The sequence below is a fragment of the Triturus cristatus genome, chromosome 12 (genome assembly GCF_964204655.1).
Source record: "Triturus cristatus chromosome 12, aTriCri1.1, whole genome shotgun sequence".
NCBI classification, from domain to species: Eukaryota; Metazoa; Chordata; class Amphibia; order Caudata; family Salamandridae; genus Triturus; species Triturus cristatus.
Genome location: NC_140595.1, coordinates 519,671,856 through 519,695,120, shown reverse-complemented (window position 1 = coordinate 519,695,120; position 23,265 = coordinate 519,671,856). Strand labels below are relative to the sequence as shown.

At 48.9% G+C, this 23,265-nt stretch overlaps 1 protein-coding gene across 1 annotated transcript in view; it reads right to left on the bottom strand.

Moving 5' to 3' along the window:
* Positions 1–23,265, bottom strand: part of HEATR3 (HEAT repeat containing 3) — a 302,330-nt gene that overhangs the window by 258,272 nt on the left and 20,793 nt on the right. The window contains exons 2-3 of the mRNA XM_085637313.1: positions 22,267–22,439; positions 20,562–20,649 (exon numbers count right to left, since the gene is read on the bottom strand). Of these exons, the coding sequence (XP_085493439.1) occupies positions 20,562–20,649; positions 22,267–22,439 (261 nt within the window). The remainder of the gene's footprint in view (positions 1–20,561; positions 20,650–22,266; positions 22,440–23,265) is intronic.

Here is a 23,265-nt window from a genome sequence, read left to right as displayed (position 1 = left end):
CATCTTCAGACCAAATGGTAGACTTTACATCTGCCCCCTACCCCCAAAGACCAAGCCAACCATGCTTCTGGCAACTTGGTAGGGGCTGCAGAGGGTGTTTTGTCCTCTCCTGGGACCTGCTAGTTTCCCATAAATCCGTGGTGCATGCGTAGGGCGTGGCCCCTTTCATATAAAACTGTCCTGCAGGCACCAATACCTACAGCAGGCATTACACGACCTTTCAGTTAGTGGAAGTCTTTTGACCTGCCTAGATCCACTTCTATCTATCTATCGTTTGATCAGTTCAATAGACAGGGTGTATTGTTGACTGGAACATGTAATCTTATTAAGTTACTTTTCTCAAATGTGATCTCTTTCAGTCCTGACCTTTGCGCCTATACTTAAAAGTAAGGGACTTTTCAACTTTCAAAGTAATTAATTATGGACGCTTGAACTAATTATTATCTTGACAGGCAGCTGTATTTCGATTCGGCTTTAAATTTCGTTTTTCAAACATTTCTAAATATTGTGCCTAGAAACGACGACACTTGTATTCGGAAAGAAACAAACTCATATTTACCATAAGAAAAAAAAAAAAAAAACAGTTTCCCCGTGTATACGTTGGCAGACGTGGAAACGGATGGGAAGACGCATGGACCGGAGAGAGGTGCGCTTTATTAATCTGTTGACTCACAGTGCAGTGAGATCTGTTCCAGGAAGTAGAAAGTGAAGAATAATCGCAAAACAACATTGGGTGCAAAAAAAAAAAAAAAAGAGGTTTGTCTTATTTATTGCGATACTCAGTGGCAATTAGTTTAGTAAAAATGTAACGGAAGTGTAGGCTACTGACAAGTAAATAAATGTGCAATTTATCTTTTAAATGCATATAAAAAAAAAAAAAAAAAAAAAAAAAAAGGAGTTTCACATGGTTTGAAAAGCCCGGTTCAATTATTCAACAAAATTAAATGCATTTCTTCGACTCCCGATTCCACCACAGTTTTTTTGGTTTTCGTGTATTTCTTCTTGCAATTTTCCCCTACCAAACCCAAGACTTAGCACAGTCTGTGGTGGGGTCGGCCGGAGATCAAGGTGGTGTCAGGGTTTTGATGTTGAAACATTGAACTCGGGCCCTTGAAACACAGATGCGGCTCCACCCTTCGAAGCATGTGGAAGGAGGCACGCGCTTGGATGTGCGAATCTTACACCCATAAACAAAAGACTGGGGGAACAGCACCCTGGCAATGAAATGTGTCCCATGTGCTTTGAAGCCCCCTTTAGACCCACGGGCGCTACGAGGAGTAGGGGAGGGGGCCAGCCAGAGGTGCAGGACTCCCGTACTCAGTTTGGCCACCATGTCACAGTATAAGGCCTGATACATAGACACTCTGTATGCCCAAATTCACGTTAAAGGCCCCCCTGCGCCCAGCTTCCAGTGAGCCTATAGTGCTGGCGATGTAGTGAGAAGTACTTTTGAGGCAGGTACCTTTTGTTTATGACTACAGCTCTGCATACTTTCGGTCATCCGTCACTAGTATAGCTGTAAGAACAACAATAACAAAGCAACATTGTTCATTGTTTTATTGCAAATATTTATGAAAAGCCCCGAGGGGTGGCGGCTCCCGGGGCAGTGTGGGGGAGGGGGATTGGGTCCCCCCACATTTTTTATTGCCCCCGGGACCTGGCCCACCCGGTGGCTTCAATTAAACGAAGCGCAGGAGCTTTTTTGGGCCCTAAGGGTCCTTGTGGGACCCCCTGAGCCGGCCTAGGGGGTCAGGGTGTTTCTACCCTGCCCCCTTTTCTTATTTTGCGCATTTGTTTTACTGCTTACGGTAAAACCGAGGCACAAGATGGCTGACAACACCACCTGGTTTGAAGTGTTGACAGCCAATTAGCATGAAGCTCGTGGTCGGGAGGGTCCGCGGATCCACCGCGGCCATAGTTATCAAAACTTTATTTTCTCTGCAACTACTGAACGGATTTACATTTCCTATGGGAAATTGATTTTTTCACCTCTTTTTCTTGAACTTCTCAGGAACTACTGAACGGATTTACACCATTTAACAATAAGAGTTCTTTTTGAACCAAGTACTAAATTTTTGCCAAATTTGGTGTAATTCCGTTCAGCAGTTCGTGCTGTAGCCGTGTCTTAAGTTTCCTATGGGAAATAACATGGAGAAAACACGTTTTGGGGCCCCCCCCTTTATTCTCAGCCCCCCGCTTGGCTAATCACCCCGAAACTTTCAGGATAGGAGCGGACCGTAACGGGCCATACGTTTTGAAAACTTCGCGAAGATTCGTCAACCGGCGCCAAAGTTATTGCGAAAACAAAAAATGAGTTTCCTATGGAAACTAGGTCCTAACTATAAATAAATAAATAATATATATATATATATATATATATATATATATATATATATATATACACACATATACATACACACAAAAAGAAGCATAGTACTCTGGGTAGTTCACAATTTTAAGTGGACAGCAGCTCCTGTATAGAGCACCCTACAACACCAGCGACACTCTAAATTTGCTCCTCAAATGTCTGCTGTTTTATCAAAGTTTTTAAGCATAAGATTAGCACAGTGCCGTCCAAACCAAGATAAAAAGGGACAAAGTCTTTTGCAATTTCTACAGCAAAGTCTTTAATCATACGATTAACAAAGTGTGATCCACGCAGAGCGTAAAACGACAAAAGCCTTATACCACTCCAAGCACAGTATTACAACTTTGGATTGGTAACATACCATCAAAGTGAACCTGGAATGAATAAAAGAAACCCCTGACACGTGTTTCGCTATTATTATAGCTCTTAAGAAAGCTAGGAGCACCTAGTATAAAATGACAAAAGTCTTTAACAACTCCAAGCACAGTATTACAGCAAGGTATGGTTATGATGGATATAGATGTGTGTGTGTGATATATATATATATATATATATATATATATATATATATATATATATATATATATATATATATATATATATATTCACTGACCAGGTCATGAGTGATGTAATATGTGACAAAATCAGCAGTGCATTGCGGGCGCGCGAGTTATAGTTAGCTGAACTAACTATAACGGGAGAATTTCAATGGTTTTGTACAAGTGAAAAGTCCAGCTAACTATAACACCCCTGAAACCTATGGTTTTTTCAGTGAATTTCTGAGGTTTTTTACATGCTAATTCCTAACTATAACGTGCCTGAAACCTATGGTTTTTTCTGTGAATTTCAAAGGTTTTTTAAATGCTAATTTCTAACTATGCCTACAGAGATAGGACATGAAGAAAGAATAAGAAATGCACAGAAAAGGAAGAAGGATAACGTGCAGAAAGAACTAAAAGAAGAGCAGAAAGAAGCCTTGTTGCAAAATCATCCTGTACCCTCAACTTTTTCAGACGGATACTGGTGGTAACTGAGTCTGACTATCCAGTCCTAGAGCCAGTGCTATGTTAAAAGACACTTAGAATACAGTGAAAACACCTACATACACTAGGGAACATTATGCGTTGGCGTCCCCATGTGATTAGCATGACCTCCTCTATAAGCCCCTAGTACATAAAAGGGCAGGGGGATTAAAACTACCTCTTAAAACAGGCCACAGGGCGTTTTTGCACACGTTAACTCAGGCCCCGTCCCCTCCCTTCACCACTGTGTAAACACGCCCTGTGGCTGTTCTAAGTTGAGAGATTAAGTCCCCTTGAATCCTAAGGGTCCCTAGGGTCAAACTAGACCACTAGGTACCTCCAGTAAGCGCCACAGAGCTGCGTTGCAGAGAGGTGTAAAAAGGGGCTTGGCCTCAGAACACCTGTCTGCAGCGCAGCTCCCTGGCGCATAATGGAGATGCCTGTTGGGCTAGTTGGCCCTCAGGGACCCTCAGTATTGAAGAGGAATTAATTCCCCAGGGGGCGCGTTTGCAGAGTGCTGCAAGGAGGGGGCGTGGCCTCCAGCACGATGCCAGTCTTTTATTTATTTTAATTTTTTAAGAAGGGGTCTGTGTGGTTCCCCTTCTTATTCTAATTTATTGGCCCTGATGACCCCATCCCCCAGGGCCCGTCTCCTAATTATATTTTTTTGACCCCAATCCCCAGGGCCGGCCACTGTTTTTTATTATTTTTAAAAAATATATATTTATAGACACACCTAGGACATGCTGGACAAACCGTACGTACCTATCACCATGACTATTTGCGTGATATTTATTAAAAGGCGACTATGCATACAATGAATCCACGTGGAATGTATTTACACCACTAGTGAAGCTCTGACATGTCTGATGCCCTACCGTGCCTAATCCCGGTAGACACCCTTGTCGTTTATTTATACAAACATGGGTAGCTATTGACGGGCACATTTATTACACATGCACACCAAGCCATTCAAAGGGGATTCGACAAAAATTCGACCAAAACTATGCAAGAAACCCCCCTCACGGTTAATAAAACACACATCCACTGCCGGATGTGTAATACTTTTTATTTTACTCTCTGGAAAGGGGACGAACATCACTTGAGAGTCACAGCACGCTCCTGGCAGAGCCCAATGCTGTGTTACACCCACCATTGCCTGCTGAGTGCCACACACCTCTGTGTTGTATTCCACTAGCTAGTGCATATGCTATGACACTCTCTAGCCCATGTGCACTGTAACACCACCCCGTGAATATGTCATGCCACACTTGTCTTCGCACGGGTTATATTGCCCCATCTAACGTGCCTTGCTCGATGCCTATGTTATAACGCACAGTGCTATGCCATACATATTACAATCTGGGATCCATATCTTTGTCACAGTGCATATGCAACGTTACACTACCCAGCACATATTTTTTTTTGTAAACAACTTTTTTTATTAGGTTTAGTGGAACACTCCAGCGTCAATACACAGCTTGCTCGCCTACAACCTCAAGGGCCGGCAGCCGCCACCTTCAAACAACCAAGGGCGAAGGCCCGAGAGAACAAGGATACATGCCATGCCCCCAGTACCAGTACCACTGCAGTTCCACCATGTAAAAGGTCCCCCGCTCCCGCCAGCCAAGTCCCGACAGTGGTGGCAACCCGTACAGCATGTGTAGTTCCCTGTGGAATGTTGAAATCTGGAACTCTCTCATGACCTCTAAGCCTCACATGTAAGTACCTTAAATGCGCCTAGGTCCCCGTCTCGTAAGCAAAGCCCTGCTCAGGCTGTCCAACCCCGGGCGGGTGCCCCAACATTCCCACCTCACATCCAGCATCCCGTGCTCACACAACCGGCCTGCAAGGACAGGAGCGTTGGTCCATAAATGCGCAGCATAAGACACCAGGGGCCTATAAGGCATGGAGCGGCTTAACCGCTGACGGGCGAGTCGCGTCTAAGTGGAACCGGCAACCAGGCATTTCAGAGGCGGCAGTACTAGGGAGGGGCACTGGGCCCTAGGGGCAGTTCCTGATGCCAGGAGTGTCCACAGGCGGTCAACTAACTGAGGGGGAAAGTGACACAACAGTGGGAGAATAGGAAGGGCACTGACTAGGCGAGGGGGGGGGGGGGGGGCAAGGGGAGGAAGGACGGACGGTGAGAGAGTCGGTCCAGCTACTACTAGGCTAAACGGCAAAGGCCGCAATATCCCGGTTTTGCAGACTCGGGGTCTCCTCTCCATTGGGGTGGGGGGCGGCAGTCGGCACTGCTATTCCGTCCTCTGACAACCCCCAAAGGCCTCCCGGATCCGCAGGGCTGACAGCGTCCTCGAAGAACCTCAAGGCCCGCAGTCGCGGTGGCTGCATGCGAGCATGTTCTAACCGCCCTAGATGATCCACCAAGGGCTTCCAGAGTTTCCTATAGTGAGTCTCCCGAAATTGAAGACGGGCTGTGAGCAGCTCCATCGCCACCACTTGCCACAAGCAAGAAAACCAAACATTTATGGAGGGCGTCTCGGCCTTTTTCCAGTATAGTGCCACCGTCTGCTTGGTGGCGCCCAACATGTGGAGGCTAAGATGTCGATCACGCCCCGTCATGGCTCTCGCAGCCACTGGCCTGAAGCCCAGGACTACCACCAGCGGATCCGCAGGTAGGGGGTACCCCAACACCCGTCTGATGTGACTGAGGATCTCTTTCCAAAAGATCGTTAGGAGGGGACAGGTCCACCAAATATGTATAAAATCACCCAGCGCCTTCGTACAGCGCCAGCACAGAGGAGACGTCTTAGGGAACATCTTCTGGAGCCGAACCGGGGTGTAATACCATTGAGTCATCAACTTATAGGCTGACTCCTGCGGAGGGATGCTGCGTAAAATTTTAGGGATGTCCCTCCACAGCCTCGCCCATTGAGAGGGGGTGGCACCTGGGCCAGGAACAGACTGCCACTTCAACTGGTATAGATGAGGAACTGGCCGCTGCGCATGTTGCAATAACCGGTAGATACGCGAGATCAGCCCCTTATATGTGCCGAACGTTCGCGCTAGCTGCTCGAACGGCGTGTAGAATCTCGTGGCCGCCTGCGTCAGGGAGGAGCCCTGGATCCAGTGCCGAAGCTGGATGTATTGGAACTTGTCGTTCTCCGAGAGCCCAAATTCGTGCTGACATTGCGCAAAAGACTTAAAACTACCCCCCGTGAAGAGGTTCCCGATCGTCCTACAGCCAGTCTCCGTCCAATTGGCAAAGAAGGGTGGACGACACGCAGGGGCGAACTGCGGGTTGTGCGCAATTGGGGTGTGAGGGGATGGGAAGGAAGTGAGGCCCCTGCGGACCGCCACCTTGTCCCATATCTCCAGGACCGTTCTAGTGGGGACCGCCAGATAAGCACTACGATGTCGCGCCTCTCTAGGTAGCCAGGCATGGTCCCACAAAGGGCGGCAGGTGACTGCCCGATCCATGTGGAACCACACCTTTTCACTCTCCCACGCCCCCCCATTCCCAGACGTAACGAAGATGCGACGCCCAATAGTATTCAAGAAGGTTCGGGCACGCGAGGCCACCCCTGTCTCGGGGGAGCATCAAGATCGTGTTAGAGAAGCGCGGCTTCTTCCCACCCCATATAAACGCCACCAGGTCGCGTTGGAGCCCTTGAATCTGGTGTTCCGGGATCGGCGTCGGCAGCGTTTGGAAGAGATACAAGATCTTTGGGAGGATGGACATCTTCACCGTGTTGAGTCTACCAAGCCAAGATAGCGGCAGGGCTCTCCACGTACGCAGGTCCGTCTGAACCGAACACTTATACTCCTGCCAATTGGCCTGCGTCCAAGTAGCCAGGTCCGGGGTCAGGTTCAGGCCTAGGTAGCGCACCGACTGGGTCGCCCATTGATAGGGAACGCAGTTCCAGAGCGCCAAGAGGTCCCCGTCTGGGATCGTGATGTTGAGAGCCCAAGATTTCGCGTGATTGATTTTGAGCCCGGACGCCCGTTCAAACTCCTGAAGCAACAAGTGGACCGCCGGCAGGGAATGCAGCGGGTCCGATAGGGTGAGGAGCAGGTCATCTGCGAAGAGGGCGATCTTATGCTCCATCCCTCGAAGGGAGATACCACGGATATCGGGGGACCGGCGTATCATGATGGCCAGGGGCTCCACCACCAGGGCGAACAGTAGGGGGGGGACAGGGGGCAGCCCTGTAGGGTACCCCTACAGATAGAAAAGGCCGGCGTGAGCTGACCGTTTACTCGTACCCTAGCCACCGGCGAGAGATAGGGGGCCATGATGCGCGCCACCATCTTCGAGCCCAGTCCCACCCTCCGCAGAACCTCCCGAAGGAACCGCCAGTCTACCCGGTCAAACGCTTTCTCCGCGTCAAGCGAGAGCAGGCACGCCGGTATCCCCCAATGTTTGGCTTTCCAGACGATGTGCGCTATACGGCGCACATTGTCGGCCCCCTGGCGGTGTTGGATGAACCCCACCTGGTCCGGCTCGATGAGATTGGGCATGTGGACACTGAGCCGTTTAGCCAACAATTTAGTGTACAGCTTGAGGTCGGTGTTTAACAATGCAATAGGCCGATAGGAGGAACAGAGAGTGTGATCTTTCCCGGGTTTTGGGATAAGCGCGATTTCGGCCATTGCCATATCCGTCGACGGGCCCGTCGTCTCATCGAATGAGTTAAAGAGGCGAAGAAGATACGGTTGTAGTTGTGGCCAGAAGGCGCGATAGAAGGATACCGGCAACCCATCCGGACCTGGCGCTTTACCCAGCGGAAGATCACGCAAGGCGCCAGCCAGTTCTTCCGAGGTGATGGAAGCCTCGAGAAGGCCTGACTGATGCTCACCCAACGTTTCCCAGACACAGGCCCCCATGGTAGCGGCTATCAAATCCGGCGCTGGGGTGTCAGCGGTATATAGAGTCGCGTAAAAGTCGTGGAACATTTGGAGCTTGGCCGACTCCGTGGTGGCCCAGGATCCGTCCTCCCGCTGCAACTTCGCGATGTGGGCCTTGGCCGCCCGCGCACGCAGGCGTCGTGCCAGCACGGCTCCCACCTTGTCCCCGCCCACATAATAACGCTGCTTGAGCGCCAATAAGGCGCGTTCCGCTTTATTCGTTCTATGCGCTCGGTGCTGGCCTCTAAGGATAGCCAGGCGGCGTTTGTGTGCCATCAGCGGACGTTCATGATCCATTCTTTCTAGCAGCTTGACCTCCCTTTCGAGCTTGTGCTCGTATAGACGAGCCTCCCGTGCTCTCGCGGCTGCTATAGCGGTGAGAGTGCCCCGTATGGTAGCCTTGAAGGCATCCCACAGGAGGGGAAGGGGAGTCTCTGGCAGGTCATTATCCGCAAAGTAAGCTAGGATAGCGGCCTGGACTTCCTCCCCGTCTACTGGGTCCCGGAGTACGTGGTCAGGAAACCTCCACCGACTTGAACGCGGGGGGGCGGTGCAGCGCTCATGGAGACTCAGTTCCACGTGAGCGTGGTCAGAAATGGAGATGCTGGAGTGCGCCGCCGTTATGGTGTCTTTAAGCAGGGAGTGCAAGACCAGCAGCAGGTCTATACGAGAGTAAGAGCGATGCGCATGGGAGTAGTATGTGTAGTCTCGCAGGCCTGGGGAGTGATAGCGCCAAACATCCACTAAATTGAGGGCACTGAGGGAACTCTTCACTGCCGCAGACATGGCCCCCACCCCATGAAAGGCTCCCCCACAGCGATCCAGCTCTGCATCCCGCCACCGCGGCAGAGCGCCGACTACAGGAGTGACGGAGCCACCAAAGCGGCCGCCGGCCCAGTAAACCAGGAGCACACACAAAGGAAGCGCTGACATCCCGGAGAGGTGGCCTCCCCAAGAGTTCTCTTTTGTGGGGTGACGCCTGCGAGCCCATCAGCGACGATCCCCCCTCCAGGGATTTGATGTGCTGGATAATGTCCTGCTTATCTCGTGATGATCTGCTGCCCTCCGGGGAGGAAGGGTGCCGGGGACGGCGCACCGTAGACCACTGCGGCTTCTGGGGCGCTCTCCGAGCAGCCGGACGCCGCACCGGACTACCCGACGAGGAGTCCGGAATCTGGTGCAGCTGGGCCGCCTCACTATAGGAGCGTAGCACTCGGCGCTTCGATTCCCACTGGAAGATGAGGGCGAACGGATGGCCCCACTGATATCGGATATTGAGGTCTCGCAACTGGTCCGTGACGGGCCTGAAGTCTCTACGGCGACGAAGAGTCGTGGAAGCCAGGTCCTGGAACAGCTGAATAGGCGCGCCTTTATAAAGGATTTCAGGTTTGTCTCTGGCCGCTTTAAGTATCGCTTCCTTCTCTACGAAGAAGTGGACCCTCGTCAGGATGTCAGGGATGAGCCCAGGTCTCCCAGGCGGCCCCGAGACCCTGTGCGCTCTATCCAGGGCCGGCGGCGAAACATCATCGTCCCCGCGGATCTCCTGGAGCAGGTCTGCCACAAATGTCATGATATCCTCCCCTTCGGCCCCAATCGGAACACCTCTAATGCGAATGTTGTTCCGGCGCCCTCTATTTTCCAAATCCTCCTGCTTGATCTGGAGCTCGACATGCTGTTCCTCCAGGGTCGCCAGTCGCTGCCATAAGTGTTCCTGATCCTCCGTGCGGGCGTCCAGGGTCTTTTCCATGTCGTCGCCGCGGTCCCCCAGGTCACCCACCTCTTTCCGAAGGTCTTTGACGCAGGCCTGCACTTCTGTGCGAAGGGACCCAATCTCCGTCTTGAGCTCCTGCATAAACAGCGCCATGAAGGACTGGGTGACCGGCTCAGCGGAGGATCCCCCTCCCGATGGGGCAGCGCTCTTCTTTCCCCATAAGTCCACGACAGATGCGTCCTTGGTGGGCGCCGGGGGCTCCTTCCCGGCCTTTGTGCGAGTCATACTGCAAGCCTGTCCGTGCTAGACCCCCTCGAAGAGCAAGCCAGGCCCCCCCGGCTGGCAAACGCAGGGTCGCGCAGGGGATCAGGGGCTCCAACCCAGCAGCTGCGCGTCCACCGGGGCACCTCTGAGGATCCCGCTCCCCGCTCTCTCCGCAGGAGGGCTCCGTAGCGTGTCAGGGCGAATCCGCCTCGAGGCTCCCAAAGTCTGCGCTGGTGCCCCCGCTCCCCACCAAGTGCCCCACAGCGCCTCGTGCCCTCCGGCCCCCACACTCCTGGGCCCGCAGCTAGGGCAGGACAATCAACAGTCAAAGGGCCCGGCGACGGCCCCCGAAACCGACTCGCGGCACACGAGCTGGCAACTTCCTGTGGTTCCGTCGCCGGCACCTCTCGGGCTCCTGCCCAGGCCAAGCCAGTCGCGGGGCGCCACGTAGGCAGCAAAGGCAGCAGCCGGTCACCCCCCGGGTCCGCCGGCGAAGATCTCCAGCCAGCGCACGGAAGGCCCCCGGTGGCCTCAGGGGCAGCCCCGTGCCCCGCCGCAGTACACCCAGGCCAGAACCCCAGGACAGGGTCCTCCACCGGCCCACAGTCTGAGACAGCAGTTCCGAAGGCCTCCAGGCGCCGGCCGCTCCAAGGGTCCCCACACCACCAGGCTCCAGCCACTCACAAGGCCGAGTCGAAGGGCGGATCGGCACAGTGCTCCCCCAGCTCCGTTCCCAGCTCTCCACAGTGTCTCGCCCCAGTGCACCGGCCCCACTCACCGGGGTCTCCTCGAGGGCCGACCACGACCGCCCCCGCCTCAGGAAATGGCGGCCAAGTCTTCCTCTGCGGCTCACCTTCGCTCCGACTCAGCAGCGTCAGCCGGGATGTACAGAGTGCCTCTCGAGGAGCCGTCCCCGCTCCGGCTCCGCTGTCGCTGCGAACGCTGCAGGCCCGATCTCCACACCCCCGGCCGTCGGCTCCGATGGCAAGCGCCGCTAGCTGCCCGCCCGGGAGGAACGTAAGCCTGGTGACAAGATGGCGGCCTCAGCTCCGCCAACAGGGGTCTTGGGGGTTGACACCCCAGGCGGTCCAGCCCGATGTCCGCAGCTCCTCAGGGCAGCACCGCTGCATCACAGGGCCGCTCCGATGCAGTCCTCCCCGGCCTCCGGGCCTCCGGTCACTCCCCCGCTGCAACTGCTGGGCGCCAGGAGCTCCGGGTGCTTGGCGGGCAAGATGGCGGACAGTGCAGCAATCACTGCGCCCTCGCTCCCTCAGGATCCGGCGGTCTCTGATCACCTCTGAGCCCCGCACCGGGTGCCCCCCGCATTCAGCTCCACTCAGGTGGTGATCTGGGCCCGGGCCGTGCCGCAAAACCGCTGAAAGATGGCAAATGGCACAGCGGCGGCCCGGAGCAGAAGCGGCACACGTCTCCCTCCATGCCCGGCGAGACCACGCCCCCCCAGCACATATTTTATATTACAACTTTAGAGACTAGTTAGGTTACACAACACTGCCCTGTGCATATTACACTACAAGGCGCATATCGCATAGCACGCGCTAGTGCCTGTGCTATCTCGCGCTCTCCAATGAATCTGTAATTGCGCACAATGTATTGCATATTATATTTCACGCCCGGTTCATCTTATATTTTTTTTTTTTTGAAAATTCTTTTTATTGGCTTTTAAAAATATAAGCATACATACATCATGTTCCGTGGAAAGGAGTATGTTACATGAGTAGAAAAATAGACCAACATCAATATAGAAAGCACGAATATGTCTTGTTCCGTGTAGCATTGGTCTGTAGTGTAGCAGATCATTGCCTGTATAAAAAGAAAAAACTGGGGAGGAGAACCGAACAGGGGAGTGCCATGAAGTTCTAGGTGACGAGGCCTAGGCTATGTCCCGAGTCTGCCATTGCCCATTCGGCCGTGTAGTTGCCTCCCATCTAGGGGGGGGGGGGGGGGGACGAGTGTGTGCACAATCTAGGATGAGGAACCGTTGGGTGCAGCAGGTGAGCAGGAGGGGGAACCCATCTGGCCCGAAGGTGGTGCGGGGGAACGCTGGGGGGGGGGGGATCCCCGCCGTGGGGACCCGGACCACGTGAGGCGGTGCGGCGTCGGGGGTATGCATGTCGGCTACCGGGGCAACTGGGGTCTGAGATTGTCGGAATTGGTGTAGTAGGAGCGCCCATTCTAGAGAGATTGGGGTTTTACGGGTTCCTTTGGCCTCCTCCTCTCGTATTGCGTCCTCCTCAGCTGCAGCCATTTTAGAACCGCCCCTACCCAAGCTGCCTGTGGGGGACCAGTAGGGGACCGCCAGTGCATGGCTATACAGAGCTTGGCCAGTAAGTGGGCCAGGAAGACGGAGCGCATCTGCACCTTGTGTCGCTTTCTCCGCCCCAGGATACCCAGCGCGCATCCCTCCCAGGTAGTCAAGTGGGTCAGCCCAGTGAGGTCTCTGAGTGTCGAGTGGACAGATGTCCAATAGTTCTGAATGCCCGGACAGGTCCAGAACATGTGAAAGAAGGCAGCATCTCGCGCTTGACAGCGAGGGCATAGGAATGTAGTGTCGGGATAAAAGCGTTGAAGGCGCGCTGGCGTCAAGTAGGCCCTATGAAGAATGTGAAACTGTATATTCTTAAAGCGGGCATTCCTGGATACTTTTTGGGGGAATTCTATCGCCCTGTCCCATTCGCTGTCGTGAAATGGTCGTCCTGCCTCCTCCTCCCATAAAGCCCGGAGAGGCATCAGCAGTGGGGGTGTCAGGTCCCCGATTGATTTATACAACCATGTAATAAGGTGTCGACCCCGTCCCATTCGTAAGATTGTGTGGAGGACTGGGTGTGTGGGAGGCTCCCCCTGCGTGAGATCAGAATATGGTCGAAAGTGGCTGAAGAGTTGATGGTGAAGCAGGAACTGGCCTGGGGGCAAATCGTAATCCTCCATGAGCTGTCGGTATGGCCGGAGCTGTCCCTCGTCAAATAGCATTTCTGCTTCGACAATATCCCTCGCCGTCCATTCCCGAAGCATGGCGGGTGTAAAAAATCCGTCATTTCTGGGCCAGCTGACTAGCGACAATGATGGCGTGTATGGAGGGCAGCGCGGCGCCATGCAGTGGATACGTTGAACACATTTCCGGGCAATGTCCACCTGCAGGGGGTAGGTTCGCATGGGACGGGAACCCGGTATAAGCAGGTGACGTAACTCGGGCACGGGCACATATCCCGTGTCCGTGCACGTCTCAAGTAGGTATCGCTCTGCAGTCCAATATGAGAGCCATTGGAGCTGCGATGCCAGGAAGTAGGCTTCAAAGTTGAGCGCCCCGAGCCCCCCCCCCGCGTCGTGGGCAGTCGTAGCTTGGCCAGCGCAATTCTGTGCCGTCCCTTCCCCCATATTAGAGAGCTGAGGAGTGTATCTAAATCTTTGAAGAAGGAGCGGGGGGGGGGGGGGAAATAACTGGGAGATTGGTAAAGTAGTACAAGAGCCGCGGGAACAGTATCATTTTTGCCAGGGCTACCCGGCCAATCGGGGCCAACGGTAAACTCCACCAGAACCCAATGGAGGATCGTATCCCTGCTAGTGCTCTCCGATGGCTCCCCTCAAAAATGTCTATTGGGGAATGATAGAATCGGATCCCGAGGTATCGGGGACCCTCCGTCGCCCAATGCAGTTTCCGGCCACCAATCCAGACCTCCCGAGGGGGGGCGTCCGGGTGGAGGGGATAGATCATAGACTTGTCCCAGTTCACCCGCAGCCCCGAGGCCTCCGCGAGCTCCGCCAGGGCGGTCTCAAGTACGGTGAGATCCGTCGTCACATCCCATATATATATATATGAGAAGATCGTCCGCATACATGGATACACAGTGCGTGCCGTCCGCTAGTGGGATACCCCAGGCCTGCCCGTCCCTACGGAGCCGGATGGCGAAGGGTTCTACCGCGAGTGCGAACAATAGGGGCGAGAGGGGGCATCCCTGTCGCGTGCCCCTGTGTATCGCGAATTCCGGGGAGATATAGCGACCTAGGCGGACCCGGGACGTAAGATTGGTGTAGAGTAGGCGAGTATAGGCTCACGTCCGGTTCATCTTATATCACACTTTTTGGTGCATAGTTTATACCATACACTATATCTAGTTTTCATTTTCAATCGTGCTCTCAGGACTATGTTCTATATAACACTGTGTTCACCTACCCTTTTCACGGGCATTACATTTTGCGATAGGGGGTGGAGGGTCAGGGGGTGTTTCTGCCAAGTGAGCCCGGAGTCACAGTCACAAACGTCCTCTTCTTCCTGAATAAAGTGAGATTTTGCTGCATACTTGTTCATATTTTAAGTAGTTCGCACAGACACACGTTTTAAAAACAATAAAGTTCCTAATACCCGCCTTCTCTGAACAGTTAGCTTGCTGCCCCATCCCCCTCCTCCCTATCCTCTGTTGTGTGAATCCATGGACTAGCCTCCTGCCATGCATGGTCTGATGTGCTGCCACTGCCCTCAATTTAGTATGATGTACCAGTCCACTCCTCCTGCCCTCCATTGCCCAATTCTATGCCCCATCATTGACCTCCTGCTTAAACTCTGTGCTTAGCTTGCTGCCCCTATTCTCCTTCCCCCTGCCCTCCGATGTCTTTGTGCATGCCCCTGCTCCATCCTTTTTGCCCACCATGTTCCATGGACCTGCCACTCCTATCTACTCTGAGTGTTCTGTTGAGCTGCCACTCCCCTCCCACCTGCCTAGCATTGTCAGATGACTGTAACCTGTCCCTGCCACCTCCACCCTGCCTGTCCACATGCCATGCCCCCATCCTCTTCCTCCTGTCCTACACGGTCCATTGTACTGCCACACCCTTCTGCCCTCCCTGGTCTGTTGTGCTGCAACTGCTCCTCCTGCCTGCCCCGTGCGGTCTGTTGTGAGGCCTCTTCCCCTGAACTTTGTCTGTGCACAGGTCCTGACCCTCCCTTCTATCCTCCATCGTCCTTTCTGCATGCCCCTGCACCCTCCTTCTTGCCCATCATAGCAATTGTGCTGCCACTAACCCTCCCACTTGCCATGCATGGTCTTCTGTGCTGCCATGGCCCCTCCCACCTTCCATGTGTGGTCAGTTAGCTGCCCCTGACCCCCTCCCACCTTCCCTCCATGGTCTGTGTGTATGCCATCACAGTCTCACTGTTGCTCTTCATGGTGTGTCTTGCTTCTAGTGCCCATCCTGCCGGACCTCCATGGCTATCTTGGTGCTCCTGCCCTGCCCCCTTACCCCCAGCCCTCTGTTTCCATGTGCAGACCCCTATTCCCTCCCTCCTGGCTTGTCTGTTCCATTGTAATGCCCCTGATCCGTCCCTCCTGCCCTTTATGGTCTGTTATGCTGCAGCTTTCTCTCCTGCCTGTCCATTATGGTCAGCTAGCTACCATTGCCTCTTGCCCCTCTGTTCTCTGTTGTCCATGTGCATGGTCCTGTCCCCTCCCTCTTGCTTTCTATGGATTGTTGTGCTGCACTCCCGTCCCGCATGCCCTGTGTGGTGTATTGTGCTGCTGCAAACCTTGATGCCTGCCCTGCAGGGTCAGTTTGGTGCACCTCTCCATGTCCCTCCTGTCCTCTGTTATCCAAGTCCATGTCCCTACCCCATTTCCTTCCATGATCCAATGTACCATACTTGCGACCATTTTGAACTTGGTAAGAGGGAGATTTTGAAAAAAAATTGGGGTATTGATTTTCCCCTTTGAGTTACATTGAAAAAGAGGATATTGTAGACAGGAGACAGATCAAATAAAGCCCATTTGAGCTTAAAAACATTGGACGTTTCCTGGCTGAATCGGGTCTGTTGGCATGTATGGTTGTACTACCATTGCCTCTTCCTTCTGCCCACAATGGTCTATTACATTGCCACAGCCTCTTTTGCAAGTCCTGTATTGTTGGTTTGTTGCCCCTGCCCCCCTTTCCACTGCCCTCCATAGTCTGTTGTGCTGCCACGGCCCTTCCTGCCTGCTCAGTGTGGTTAAATTGTTGCCTTTGCACCCTCCTACCTGCCTTCAATTTTCAGAGTCCGTGCCCCTGGCCTCTGCCTCTCAACAGTATCCTAATGGACAACTAGATTGCTAACATTCTATATTTATTACAAAAGTGTGGAACGGCGGACGTCCTCTTGATGTAATCAAAACTGTAATACCTAGAGCATTTCCTTTAGAAATTACATATATGAGAGGGTCTTATTGGCATCAAAATTATGGTTAGTGCTCTAAAAGACTAAAATAAGGATATATTTTCTGAGTTTTCAAATAGCGACAAAGCACTTTTAAATTATTTGTTATCTTTATGTTTCTTTATCCAGTTGACCACTTGATTAAATGTTGCACTTAGGGGAGAGGATGTGGTGTTACTTCCAGAGCTGCAGACTTTGCAACTGGGGAACCAGCTTGGAGTTTCTGCTTCAGCTCCACATTCTGTGATTCTGGTCAAATCACTTAGTCTCCCCATGTCTACAACCAAAATGAATTTGTTCTTGTGTGATGTAACCAATGCTCATGTAAAGCACTCCAATACCTGACAAGTCTGCACTATATAACACTACAAAAACACAAAATAATAAGTGTTTTGCACACTTCTGTCATTGGGCTATATTTGGGCTACATCTGGGTGATTTTGGGCTACATTTGGGCTCTTTTGTCTCCGGTGGCCATCTTGGGAGATTTATTTGTTATGAAGTTTCCTAATTTCCTCATGTACTGCAGTCTCCTCAGTAGGAAATGATTTCAGTTTTTTACTTTGATTCCATCATGAAGGTATTCAGATATGTCACACATTTGCCATAAATTCTGAATGTTAGCACTCTAGTTGCTCATTAGATCACTGTAGTAAAACTACTGTTCACCATGGAAGTCTGCTCCTGGTATTAAAAGTGCATGTTTCAGTCTGCATATCAGAATTTATTTATGAAATAGCAGAGGATTTGAGAAGTCACTCAAAATGTGCCCTCATTTTCTTTCTTCAGCATTAATCATAATTTCTATGGCAAAATGAACCCCCTCATTGTGTTCCTTTTTAAATTAAATGTTTTAAGTGTTACCAGTTTATTCCAATCAAGATGGCTTCAGGTGTGCCATACTTTTGTCATAATGAAGACAGTAAGCGCTCTAGTTGTTCTTAAGAACACTCTGGGACATTCTGTCATTGGGCTATACTTGGGCTACATCTGGGTGATATTTGGGCTATATTTGTGCTCTTTTGTCTCTGGTGGCCATCTTGGGAGATTTATTTGTTATGAAGTTTCCTAATTTCCTCATTTACTGTAGTCTCCTCAGTGGGAATACTTTCAGTTATTTATTTTGGTTCCATCAAGAAGGCATTCAGATGTGTCACACATTTGCCATAATTTCAGAATGTTAGCACTCTTTTTGCTCATTAGATCACTGTAGTAAAGCTACTGCTCACCAGGGAAGTCTGCTGCTGGTATTCAAAGTGCATGTTTCAGTCTGCATGTCAGAATTTTTTTTATGACATAGCAGAGGATTTGAGAAGTCACTCAAAATGTGCCCTAACTTTTCTTTCTGCAGCACTAATCATACTTTTTACGGAAAAATGAACCCCCTCATTTTGTTCCTTTTTAAATTAAATGTTTTAAGAGTGACCACTTTAATCCAAGCAAGATGGCTTCAGGTGTGCCATACGTTTATCATAAGTAGGACTGTTAGCGCTCCCAGAGTGTTCTTTGGAACACTCTGGGAAGCTGCAGTAGAACACAAAGGAATCAACTGACAGTCTCTGCCTTTGTTGGATGTCATTGTTTTACTGAGAATGTCAGACTTCCTTCTCACATGACTGAGAAAGATAATGTGAATTTACAGAAAATAAGTTCTCAGTTTAGCTTATAGATCACCTTCCAAACTTCTGTGGGAAAAGCATGAGAAAATATTTTTCTCTCAATCATGATATCCCAGCAGAAGGCTTTTTCACATGGTGAAATCACCTTAGAACATACCACAGTTCCTAAAATGAATATGGTACCATCAACAAATGATTTATAATGTAACTAAAGTCTTAAAACCTTCTATTAACTGCAATGCTTTTTAATGAGGTGCTATCATGTATATTGGTCCCAAGATGGCTGCCAACACTTCTTGGATGAAGTGCGGACAGCCAATCAGATCTCAGGATGAGATGTGTGGTTAGGCTCCGCCCACATATGTATATGATTTTACTTTTGATTTTCTCAGGAACTACTAAACAGATTGACACCAGACCTGCAAAAGGCACTTCCCTGACCTGAGGACTACCTCTCTGCCAAATTTCAAGTAATTCTGTTCAGCCGTTCGGGCTGTACCTTGGACTAAAGGTCCCTATGGAAAATTGCATGGGGAAAACGCGTTTTGGGACCCCCCTTTTTTCTCAGCCCCCGCTTGACGAATGCCCCCCGAGACTTTTAGGGTAGGAGCGGAGCGCCCCACCTATTTTGAAAATTTCGCGAGGATTCGTCAACCGGCGCCAAAGTTAATCCAAATAGAATGTTGCGGATTTCCTATGGAAACACGGTCCTAACTATAACTATCTACTGGCGACCGCCAGTAGATTATATATATATATATAAAATTTAAATGGGCAACATGTAATATGGTACTAAGTTGCCAGCTCATGGTCATGGTTCTGGTAACATTTACAAACTACTCAGCTTTCGGTCTCAAGGCTTGAGAGGTCACCAAAACTCCTTGATGGCAATCATGGACTAGGTTATAGATATATTGCCAATTTATGTGCTTGCAAATATCGTTTTCTCAAGCAGGACTAGCTATTGAAGCTGTTTGGCTGTATGAATTTAAAATAAGAGAATATGTTATTAGTGCACAATAAAAAAAAAAAGAAAAAAAAAAAAACACCCTTTGTGTTTAAAAAAATAAACACATTCCGTCTGTAAAATGGATAGATTTTTTAAGCTGTTCTCTTCAAGGTACTGCTAGGAACAGGCAGTGTTTGAAATTAGAATATATAGGTTTTGTTTCTTTCATGACTAGATTGTTGCTAAAGCATAGGTTATGAGCAGTGGATTATCATATTTTGTGGCTGCAGTACTTCCACCATAATTCTGGTTCTACCAGACGTTCCACATTATTGTCAGAGTTCAACAAAAAGGTTTATACCTCAAATGAGTCAAAATAATACTGCTAGAGAATATTTCCCATATTTCACAGGTCCATGGGTAGGATGAGTTTTTCTATCACTGCACTGTGTGCAACGAAAGCAACCAAACATGTACTGTCTGCATTTATATATACACATTACAAAGTGGCACTTGCCATTGTGTAGTTATGGTTTAACCACACGTTCCATTCAAAACGCATTTTATACTTTATTATAACTTCTGACCCAAGGGTGGATCTGCATGGACTTTGGCAGAGAGAAGACCAAGACAGAAAAAAATGGGTGCAGTGCCTGTGGCCAACGGCTGCTTCATAGGGCCACAAGCAGTTAGGGTTGGCCGCCGGGCCTGAAGAGCTGCATCTGAAAAAATAATCTGCGTGGTCTGCCATATGCAAAACAATTTGCAAAATGTCACTTGAAAAAAAAAGTTATCAAGCAAGAGTTTACACTGCAGGCAACATGAGTTATGATGTGCGTAGTGCATGATGCATACCATAACTCACAAATTTCAGTGCTTTTGCTTGAGCTAGAACCAGGACTCACAATTAACAGTTTTTTATTCATTAACATATTATAAATACCCACAAGTAGATATCGGATCTCAATTTGGAAGAACATGGTTTGCATTCTAGCTTACTTGCAGGTGAAAAAAGTCATATGATCCTTGCAACACGAGAACTACTACTGAAATTGGATTCAAATGTCCAAATCTGCCCAAATTAGTTCAAAATTTTAGACAAATACTTGGCTTTCAATTGAAATTAAAACTGAGCCAAGTGATACACTGCAGTTGTTGATGCCAGTATAGAACCAGAAAATGCTTTGCTTCTTACCCAGAACATATAAATGCCAACAAGGGTCAGTATACGTAGAGAGTTTAAATGCAGTGCACAATTTATATGTAAGAAAAACATAAAAAGAGTAAGTAGTGTCACACTTCGCTTAGTTACCATTTCAGCTACTGTTGAATGATACTTAAACATTTAGCAAATGGATTGAACGTTTGGAAACTTTAAGGATAGAAGGACTGGATAAAAGATGATTTACTATATAAATGAGAGTGATCTCAGAATAATGGTTTAGCTAAAGTGGAAAAGGTGTGTTCTCCTCATACTGCCCATGGTGGTAAACACTTTCAGAAGTGAAGCACAACGGTCTAAAATCAAACACACTGCAGGATGAAAAATACACCTTTACTTGCCTCTCTCAAAACTGCAACCAAGGGGGTCATGACATCCTTAGATACCATGTCATCACAAACTTCAAATCCACCGCAGGCACTTAAGTTTCTAACAGTAGGAAAAACAAGGGTGCATCACCGGTAAATACACTGCACACATTTGACACTTCAAAAGCAGTACAGCTCAAAACATTTAAAAAATATACTTTGTGGTATTTGTACCCATCTCATCCACAAATAGATTTCTTTTTACCTAAAGTGCAAAAGTAGGGACTTACCGATTTTAGCACATGCTATTCATGCATCATACAAGCGGACATCTTCATTACAGTTTTATTTAATCCATAATTCGGGGCTGCTTAGTCAAATCAATGGTAAATGCTTGAAAACTGACATCAAAGAAGTTGTTTAAACACTAGAATTGCACATTTCTAATCCCTACAAAAATCTACACATTTAAAAAATATCACTGGAGATGACCAGGAAATGGCCAAGGCTGGATGTAAAGAAAATACCTACATAGGGAAAATAGGAAATATCAGCTGTAGATCATAACCAAACATTTGTATATGGGGCATGTACCTGTGTGAGTGCAAGGTTGACTTCTATCAAGAGTTTGAGACCTTGGGAACAGCAGATTGCCTCAAAATCTTATGCTGAATTCATAGATGTGCTTGGATGAACTGAGACCAGCTTTTTTCTGATCTAAAACCACTGATCTTACAGGTGCCCCTTTAACGTCACGAACAGTGGTCTGGCCACCATCATCATCGAGAAACTTAGTACAGAGGTTCTTAATATACAAATACATTTTTAAGTAGGTTTTCTAGATTTTTTATGAAATATCCCTTGTGAAGTACCACATTGAAGTGTTTCTTATAACGAAGGTTTGAAGCATTTATCCTGCAGAAGGTGGAGAAGATCTTATACCATTGAAACTGTGTCAATTGAAAAAAAAAAAAAAAAAAAAAAAAAAAAAAAGAGAACTGCAAACAGACATTTATGCATATCTGGTATTGGTAGACATTAGGAAAGGTGAGTAAAAAGATTGGGAGAGGTTGGTAAAAATGGAGGATCTACTTATTACCTTACAGAAATATTCCAGTGCGGAATGAGGCACAGAGAAAAGGCATTAATTTGGTCCCTAGTTAGTTCCTTTGGATAAAACCAAATCAACAACTCTTTCAAGAGTACAATAAACATACATTTATTCACCACACTTTTCTAGTCTAGATTAAAATAAGAAAAGACATACATGGTTTGGAAGTAGTCAAAGATCGCTAATAGAGGCTTCCAACCGCTACTTAACACCAATGCAACTGGAGTCAGGCCTGCAGGCAGACCTAGCTGTGGTAAATGAGAGACCTGCACCCATTTGAAAAGTGACAAGCAGGTACATGTCACTTTTGAATAAAGCAAAAAGCAGCAAAACGACTTCAGAACAGCATACGTACTTTGTATTCGTGTACCAATAAGAAACAATATACAGCTCTTGCTAGTGACCTGAGACAAATCAGACTACTGAGGCATGGATGAAATGATAGTAAAAATTATGAAACATACACTTGGTTTCCAAATTCAAAAATCTGTAGTAACGAGCAGAACATTCAGTTTGCTGTCATTCTAGGGTTTTTCATAGAATCGTGGGTCTTTTGCGGGGTACATCACAAGAAATATAAAAACAAACTCCAATAAATTACCAGATAATACTTCATTGCACACTTACCGAAGCGCCCCGGCTGCATTCTCACGAACAGCTAAACTTTTGTCTAGGAGCATTGGGCCTAAACAGCGGACTGCATTCTTCTGCAGAAAGGAAGGGATGATCTGTTTCTGTTGCACAAGCCTAGAAATACTGGCACAGGCATATTCACGCACCTCAGGGCAATGGCTCTGCAACTGGGAAAATAAAATAGAAAATATTGTTTAAGCAGCCTCGCTGCTAATCTCAATGAATAAAACATTAGGCCAAATATAAAAATGTCTGGTCAAACAAAAACATGCAATTCTAAGTAAATATATAGGTAAGAGGCATGTGGGACACTTTTCTCAATTCAAAGGGAGATGGTGGAAGTCCTTAAGATTGGTAGAGTTGTAAGTATTCATTGGGACATTTAAAAGTGCCAAAGCCTTCCCTTGAAAGTGTGGACTAACACCGACATTGCATTGTGTAACCCAGTGGGGGGATTAGTGACCTTCCACGCTGCAACTGTCATGTGTCAAAAGTGGCTTAATATGTCAGTGTAACACTAGTACCTTTTGTCTGCCCATTGTCATGGCACATCTAAGTTACTTTGTTATGCTAAGTACCTGCAATTAAAGTAGGTTTCAAATCTGAGTGTAAGTGAGGTCTCTACCATACTCTCATGGATATTTACTTGGTCATCTTGTATGAAATAATGTCCACATGATGGGAAGGGATATACAGAATAGGACCCTGGTGGTGCTGATGCTACGTGGTCGAGGCATTGTTACAGGGTTTAGATGTGTAGGACATACGTGGTGCGCGCTTTAGAGGGCGATATGGGTGAGGCTAGGTGGCGGTGGGTCGCAGGCTCGCATAGTCTGTGTTAGCGCATATATTTGTGCAAATTGTAAGTTGTTATGCAAGTCACAGGTGGGTTAGAGGGTATGTGGTGTATATTCTGTGTAGGTGGTAATGTAGTAAATATGTGAAAGTGCACATTATACTGTAGGTTGTAAGTCATTGTAAAGATAATGGTGT